Genomic DNA, 7,405 nt, shown 5'->3' on the forward strand with positions numbered 1-7,405 from the left:
TTTTCGATTTCTTGTACTGTAAAAGGGGTAGGCACACACAGAGAACTGAGACTTAGAATTCCTCATCTGATATATGCATGTTACCTCATCAGCCAAAGTAAACCACTACATGCTTTTCCAGATTGTACGAGGGTTACCCTTAACTTGAGTGCTTACCTTTTGAGCCCAACTCTTTCTCAACATTAATGAATAATTTTAGTGATATTATGTCATTCAGTTAATTATTTTCTGATGTGGTTTATGCTTACTCATTCTTCTTTGTTTCTGCTTTCCTTGTTCTTCCTGTTACGGAGTTTCTTATATTGAAAATCATGAGAACAGAAAAATTTTCTGGAGAAAGATTAGTATATGGCATATGCCCATATGCATATGGGGCAAAGGTATTTAACATAGAATGAAAGGCTATTGGTATCTGACAAAAATTTAACAAGATCTTTTTTGCTCACTTTCTTTTTTTGACAATCCTCCGTTATAATATTAGCATCTAATGAGATTTGGAAATTCTGATAATATTGCTGCGTTTGATTTATGTTGTTCTCAAACACATTGCAACACTCTTAGTAAATTATGGTTAGCAAAATTAGAGTGCTAGCATTATCATTTTGTGAAGATAACTTAGAAACAATATTTCTCCATTTTAGACTCTGATTGTATATGGCGGCCTACAGGAGTTGTTCTTGGAAATTTTGAGGAAAATCACAAAACTTCAGACTTTCACAGGTATCCTAGGAAAAAGTAAGTTATTTCTAAAACTTAATTTAATTACAGCTTACTTCCAAAAGAAGTGGGGACATTTTCTAGACCTAAGACATTAAATTAGAACTTTCTATGCCTTTTGTAATCCATGTGTAATATATTCAGCTGCATGAATTCACAAAATTTGCAGGCTCACCCTACAAAAGCATCCTTTATTTTTGATACATGTATTTTCATTCAGAAATTTTTAGAAGAGCTTCATTTTCTCTGACAGATCTCAGTTTCAGTGTGAATCTGTCCCATCTATCCAAACCCATTGTTCCATAAATGCAAACAGAATGTAATGCTATCAGAGTAAATCCTGACTTCTCTGCAGAAAATTTGAAAACCTATGATTTCCATAATTTACCACACACTGTAAATCCTTCTTTTCTTTTTATATCTGCACCTTTGTAAGGTTTTTGTTTTTGTATTTTTAATCACAGATGTCTGAAAATATTGACTGGTTACAGAGCCAGAGAGGGCTCTGTAAAATGGATCGTTACACTCCTGGAGGCGAGAAAGAACACAACTGGACGGTAAGAAATTTCTTCTGTCTAATTATTTTGCATATGTATTTGCACACGGAAAAATTACCCAAGACAATAAGACAAGAAGATTCTGTCTGTTTAAAAAATTTTAAGAGTTACACCTTTTCCTCAGTAAATTCACTAAAAAAACTGAACACTGCACTGAGATGCAGTATCAAATATGTGCATGTATGTCACAACTTTGAACCTGTCTCATTGCTTTATTCAAGATCTGTYATCCCTTGAATGTAGGAAGGTCTCCRTCACTTGCATATGATAGTACTGCTTCCTTGCCCTAAGGAATTTGTTGTCTAAATAAGGGAAAGGAAAAATTTTCGATTTCTTGTACTGTAAAAGGGGTAGGCACACACAGAGAACTGAGACTTAGAATTCCTCATCTGATATATGCATGTTACCTCATCAGCCAAAGTAAACCACTACATGCTTTTCCAGATCGTAAGGGGAGGTTACTCAGTGCTTAATGTTGTCTGGAATATTGTACTGGTTTCTGATTTACCCTGGCATGCACTAGGGAACATAGGGTAAAGAATTGCAATCCTCTACAACTTTCCAATTAATCTTCTCATCTCTGCTCTTCTAGTGACTCCTTTGAATATAGCTATCTCTCCTTCGTACTACTTTCTCAAACTGGCTTCTTTCACTCTGCTATCTTTTCCATCATTTATAAAACGTATAAATACTGCAAGCTGAAACCTGTACAATATTCCAACCATCAGGTAGACATATAAATTCATACCCTTAACACAGAATCATAAGAAGGAAAGTAATCATTTGTGGCATAGACACAGCATGGCAGATACCTAGCTGATCACACAACTATCTACTAAAGTATATGTCATATGTGCTGACCATCCCAGCTAGCAGAAGTAGGCCATTAAGAGCAGTCAGAAGGAACCAAATATGGTTTAATGCCAGTCCAAAGAAATTTAAGCTTTCAGGCCATAAGGAGTGGCACAGGTGTAAACTTTGAATGACTGATGTTTCTATTGTGACCACTGCTGACCAGGGTGCCACTGGCAAAGCTATGTTTGATGAGTTCTAGCAGGTGACTGTGAGCTCCTTAAATCAAGTGCCTGCCACTCTGCAGTTAACTAACAGAGCTGAAGTTATCTAAATGAGCTCATGCCTATCTTGATAAGAATACCTGTAACAATGCCCACAGTTTTGAAGTCTACCAAAAACTTACACTAGCCTCAGTGCTAAGTGTAAAAAATTTTCTCCATATGCAAAACCTTCTTATACCAAAGCCACTTTTAGGCATAGAGAGGGAACAGTCTTACGTAATTTTCCTGTGGAATTAGTTCTGCCTCTTGAAGTGGAAGAAAGAGTGAACATACGTTGTTTCCACATGCTATATCCCCACATTTTTCCCAGTACTTGCTGCACTGCTTAATACTAACATGTATACACTTTTTTGTAAAATTATGCTGCAGACACTGACTTGAGAACAGTGGTAAGCAAAAGGGCTTGTTGTTTCAAGTATCTGACAGGTTCAGAACATAAAAATATGGAGATACCTGTCCCTAAAATCCCTCACTCTTTTGGGCTTTTTCTGTAGTTCTTTCCTATTTAAACATGCTACTCCTCCCCTTTTGCTGTAGAAAGATATACAGGAGAAGTAGCTGGCTGACTATATGTTGTTTATAAGGAACAACAACAGCACAGAGGGGTACAAGATTAAAGACTATGTTTTTAATCTAACATAAAATTAGAAGTATCCACAATATGAGATCACTCATAGAACAACAGTAGCCCTCAACAGAAACAGCAAGAAAAGCTTTAGCAGCGTGATAGCAAAAGCACCAAGGCTTTGTCTGTATTTACATGGTTACTGTCACTTGTGGAGCTAGTTTGTATCATTGATAACATACCGCTGATGGTAATACACATATTAATTCTTCAGTAATCACTAAGATCAGTCAGAATTTCATCAGATGCTTGCACATAATTCCTTGATATGGGAAGAGCCATTGCACCAATGGTCGCATAGACTGGGTAATGAATCTTCATGCATTTCCATTTTGTTTTATTCCTCAGACTGATTCAGCAAAAGTTTTCAAACAAGTTACATCTGATCCACTCAAAATCTTGAGCTGGCTTCGAAAAGACCTTGAAAGATGTGCACTTAGCATTCAGGATGTGCTGAAGACTGCTGAGCAGCAAAAGGGTGATGGAAACCCAAGAGAACCATCTACTGGGAGTCAGAGCTTCCAGCAGCGTAATGTATCACCAGGAGGATTCAGTGTGTATGGTGAACATATTAGTATGGATGTCAGATCCAACACTGGGTCACCAGATTTTCACTTTGAGATGAAAACCACTTCAAATCCAAAGGAGCTAAAGGATTCAGATGATCAGAATACTACTATAGAAAGCAACCAAGGGTTAGATGAGGTTTCCTTTTATGCTGACAAACTCTCTAATCTTGTCATTGCAATGGCTCATAAAGAGATTAGTGAAAAGTCGGATGGTCCTGACTCGTGTATGCACAAGACACATTTTGCTGTTCTTGGGGAACCATGTCATAAATCTGTTGGAGTAGGTACAAATGAAGATAAAAATAACCCATCAGAGAATGTCACTCATGTCAACATGAAAGAAACTAAGTTTGAAGAGAATCCACCTTCTAAGAAAGCATTTTTTTACAAAGAAGTAAGACAGTCTTCCAACAGAAATGACCCTGTCCAGGAAAACAAAAAATGCAATCACAGAAAACGGTTTGGCCAAGATGAATTTACAAATACTTTAAGCAAAGGGATACTAAATTATGCCAATAATATGGTTTCAGACATGATGGTCTCAGTTATGAAAACCATGAAAGGTCGAGCAAATGACTCAAATATAGCTTGCATTGTGCTGAAAAATGTGTTACTGAAGCACTCTAAGGCAGTAGTTTCAGACTTCATTGACTCCTGTATGAAAAACTTACATGACGTAACAGGCAAACTCTTGACTAATTCAGATTTTGCTTCTTCAGTGAAGCAGACTCTGTTCACAGTAGGAAGTCGCAAGGCTGCAGAAATTGTCCAAGCAATGTTGAATCATTTGCATTCTAGCTTAATAGTACAAAAACCTGGAGGAGATAAATCTCAGTCTCAGAGTCTATCATATGCATCTATGAAGACAGGTTCAAGAACAGCAGATGCAAGGGCTCAGAACTTGAGATTTGCAGCAACAAAATCCGAAACATTGCCGAAAGAAATGACCTGTGCAGAAGTAGTGGGTAACCACATCCTTAAACAAGGGCTTACCCTCTGGCATGAAAATCAGAAACAGTGCAGCCAGTGCTCAAAATCACAACCAGGAAGGGAAGCCAGAACAAGATCACCAGACAACATGACCTGGGGTTCAGAAGTTCAGGATGTTGATAACAGCTCATCAGATTCATGGGCAGAGCGCTTGATTGTAACTGCATTGTTGCTGTTACAGTATCATCTAATCCAGCAGGAGAATGCCAACAAGAAAGAAACAGAAGGTAACGATACTAGCAAACCAGGTCCCACTGCCTTTGGGCTCCTGTTAGAGGAGTCCTATGGTCCCACCTTCCAACAAGCTTCAGAAACAAGTCAGGATTCATCAAAAGAAGCTGAAGAGTCAGATTCGCAGAAATCTGACACTGAAAGACAGAAGCCTGAAAATGGAATGTCCAGTGCTATGCTAATGCTCGTACAGAAGTTAATAAATGAAACTGTATGCAAAATAGAAGGTCAGCCTGGAAATCCAGGCATGGATGAAATGAACCAGAATTCTGTCAAAAGCGCTGAGGGACATATTAGCCTTTCAGATGTTGAGCAGTCCTGTGAAGAGGCCATGTCTGGACTGACTAAAATATTTACTGATCAGCTTGACCTAAGCGGAAAAGATGGGAGCAGTGCACAGTTTATTGACAGTCTGGTGGATACAGTGACAAAATTGAGTCTTATGGTAGCTAAATACAGCAACCCTGAGTCACCTGCAACAGACACAGGGAGCCAGGAAGATGTCACAGGATCAGTAGGCTCTAAGGGCACGGGAACTGCTGACTCTATGGTTGGGTCCAGTGAAGAAACTGTATCAGGTCACAGGGTGGTAGTGATTAATCAGAATCCTTCTGAAAACATATATAACAAACAGGTCCGAGCCCTTTTGCAGTGGATGGTTGCCTCTCAGACAGACATGCCCGTGCTGTACTTCTTGGATGATGATGAAGAATTCCTGGATAAGGTAAGTAGGGCAGAAGTTAGAATGTAATTGGATTCAGTTGTCTGTTTGTTCCCCCCAGTCCTCAGATATTTCTCTTTTTTAAGTAAGTGGCTGGGATAGCAGTCTGGTAAAATTAATGCTACTGTATTGTTACAAGGTAGTAAATTTATAGGAATTAGAGCTATAAAGAAATACATGTACGTTTAATTCAGTACAAAGCTGGTGTAAAATTATAAGCTGTTTTTTTCACAAATCTGATGGTCTAATTTTAAAGAAAACAAATATATTTGCTTTCAACATATATTACACAAAGATTTTTATATTCATAACTGTTTTAATAGCAATTCTATTTAATAAAGAAATACTAACATGATAAAGATTATGAATTGTTCACAAACATTTTTACCTGTGTTACTGAATTTCTGTGAATTCTGAATATCAAAATAATTCAGAATCCAAAATTACTTTTCACACTGTATTCTGGATATATATACTTTTTTTTTTTCCAACTTGAACAATGAAGAGCAGCCTGAGTTGTATTTGGAGTCATTTCTCCTTTGCTGCTGACCTAGCAAACTGCAGATCTTCACCTACTGTAGTTGTTTCTAGGGTGGCAGACTTAGAGTCAAGCCACACAGAGTATAGGCTTCCAAAAGGAAAATGGAAATACATGACTGAGATGCATCTTCTACATCACACACACACACACACACACACACACACACACACACAGAGCACACTCTTCTTCAGTTCATCTTAAAAATAATCAACCATAGCAGAACTTCTGGTATATCACACTTGTGTTCTGTTGTCTTTCTGTTTTTCACAGCTTCAGAAACTGTCATCAATAGCAGTGGAGAAGGGATACAAAGTTGGAGAAATTATACAAGCAATGCTGAAATACGAGAAGGAAAGGCAGTCTAGTGAGGCTCAGGGGAACACTGATCGGTTGCCAGTCCTGGACTGGCTGCTTAATAACCTGTGAGCAGAGCCATTGCCTCTCATGTCTTCACCAGCATCATGATGCTGGCCAGCCAAGCACAGAATTTTGATACCAGCCGAGCACCTAACAGAACACCATCATTTCAGACTCATTTATCCACCAGAGTTTTGGAGGAGCTGATATTAATTGTACTACTCCTGCTGAGCAAGCATATGAATTAAAAAAAAAAATAAATACCTCAGGAAATCTGTCTGATGAAAACTTTTGGTTGTAAACTCCTTTTTACCTGCCTCCACAAAGCAAAGTTGTGGCTACTTCCACCACAGAGTTTCTATCCTTCCTGAGTACCTTTTTTGAGGCAGAGTTTTGTCTCGTACAAAGGGACATAAGTTCTTTACCTAGAGTTTTAAACATGCTTGGAGTCAAGTCCAATGGATACTGACTGAGCGGTTACCAGATTTGGTTCTCCTCTGCAAAACACTAAACATGATACAGCATGCTTCTTTCTCCATTTGTAGGATAACTGCATATGAATGAAAAGAAAAAGAGGGAACATTCAAGGAAGAACAAACTCCTTGCTCTCTGGAGTGACTCAGAGGTTGTAACAAGCAAGCCTATCAGTCGAGCAATCTGGCCAATCCCTGTTTCCCAGCAAGCATTTAGCATTCCTCAAGGTTAGCACATTATCACAAGGCATTTGCAAGCGCGAGATTGGTGTCTAAGCATGTACAAAACCAAGTTCTCTGTTCTATAGTCTGTTCTTCAGAAATCTGTATAAATACACTTTGCTGAGTGACATCATAAAAATCAGAGAAATTGAGGAAAAGCATGTGGTGATTTAAACTTCAGGCCTGGACATTAGAAGTTATTTTATGTAATGTGGAAAATGGATAAAATAGTATGCTATTGAAATTTCCAGATAATACTATCTAGAAAAAGACAAAAATTCTGAGAGCGTAGACTATGACTCTGAAAAATAAACATGGATAGAAAA

At 38.1% G+C, this 7,405-nt stretch overlaps 1 protein-coding gene across 1 annotated transcript; it reads left to right on the forward strand.

Annotated features, from left to right (window-relative positions):
- The first annotated feature begins 1,181 nt into the window (after positions 1-1,181).
- On the forward strand, positions 1,182-6,453 carry AKAP3 (A-kinase anchoring protein 3). The gene is made up of 3 exons (XM_085298791.1): positions 1,182-1,274; positions 3,324-5,489; positions 6,298-6,453. Exons 1-3 carry the CDS (start codon positions 1,182-1,184, stop codon positions 6,451-6,453), a joined length of 2,415 nt encoding a protein of 804 aa, XP_085154917.1.
- The last annotated feature ends 952 nt before the right edge of the window (positions 6,454-7,405 follow it).

Source organism: Rhea americana, unplaced genomic scaffold (genome assembly GCF_003343005.1).
Source record: "Rhea americana isolate MKP2758 unplaced genomic scaffold, rheAme1 scaffold_142, whole genome shotgun sequence".
NCBI lineage: Eukaryota > Metazoa > Chordata > Aves > Rheiformes > Rheidae > Rhea > Rhea americana.

What these genes read in the sequence shown, in the direction of transcription:
- AKAP3 (XM_085298791.1), top strand. Translation starts at nt 1,182, where the DNA reads ATGTCTGAAAATATTGACTGGTTACAGAGCCAGAGAGGGCTCTGTAAA. An exon ending in AGAAAGAACACAACTGGACG is followed by an intron (nt 1,275 to 3,323) that starts GTAAGAAATTTC and finishes TTTATTCCTCAG; the next exon opens with ACTGATTCAGCAAAAGTTTT. An exon ending in ATGAAGAATTCCTGGATAAG is followed by an intron (nt 5,490 to 6,297) that starts GTAAGTAGGGCA and finishes TGTTTTTCACAG; the next exon opens with CTTCAGAAACTGTCATCAAT.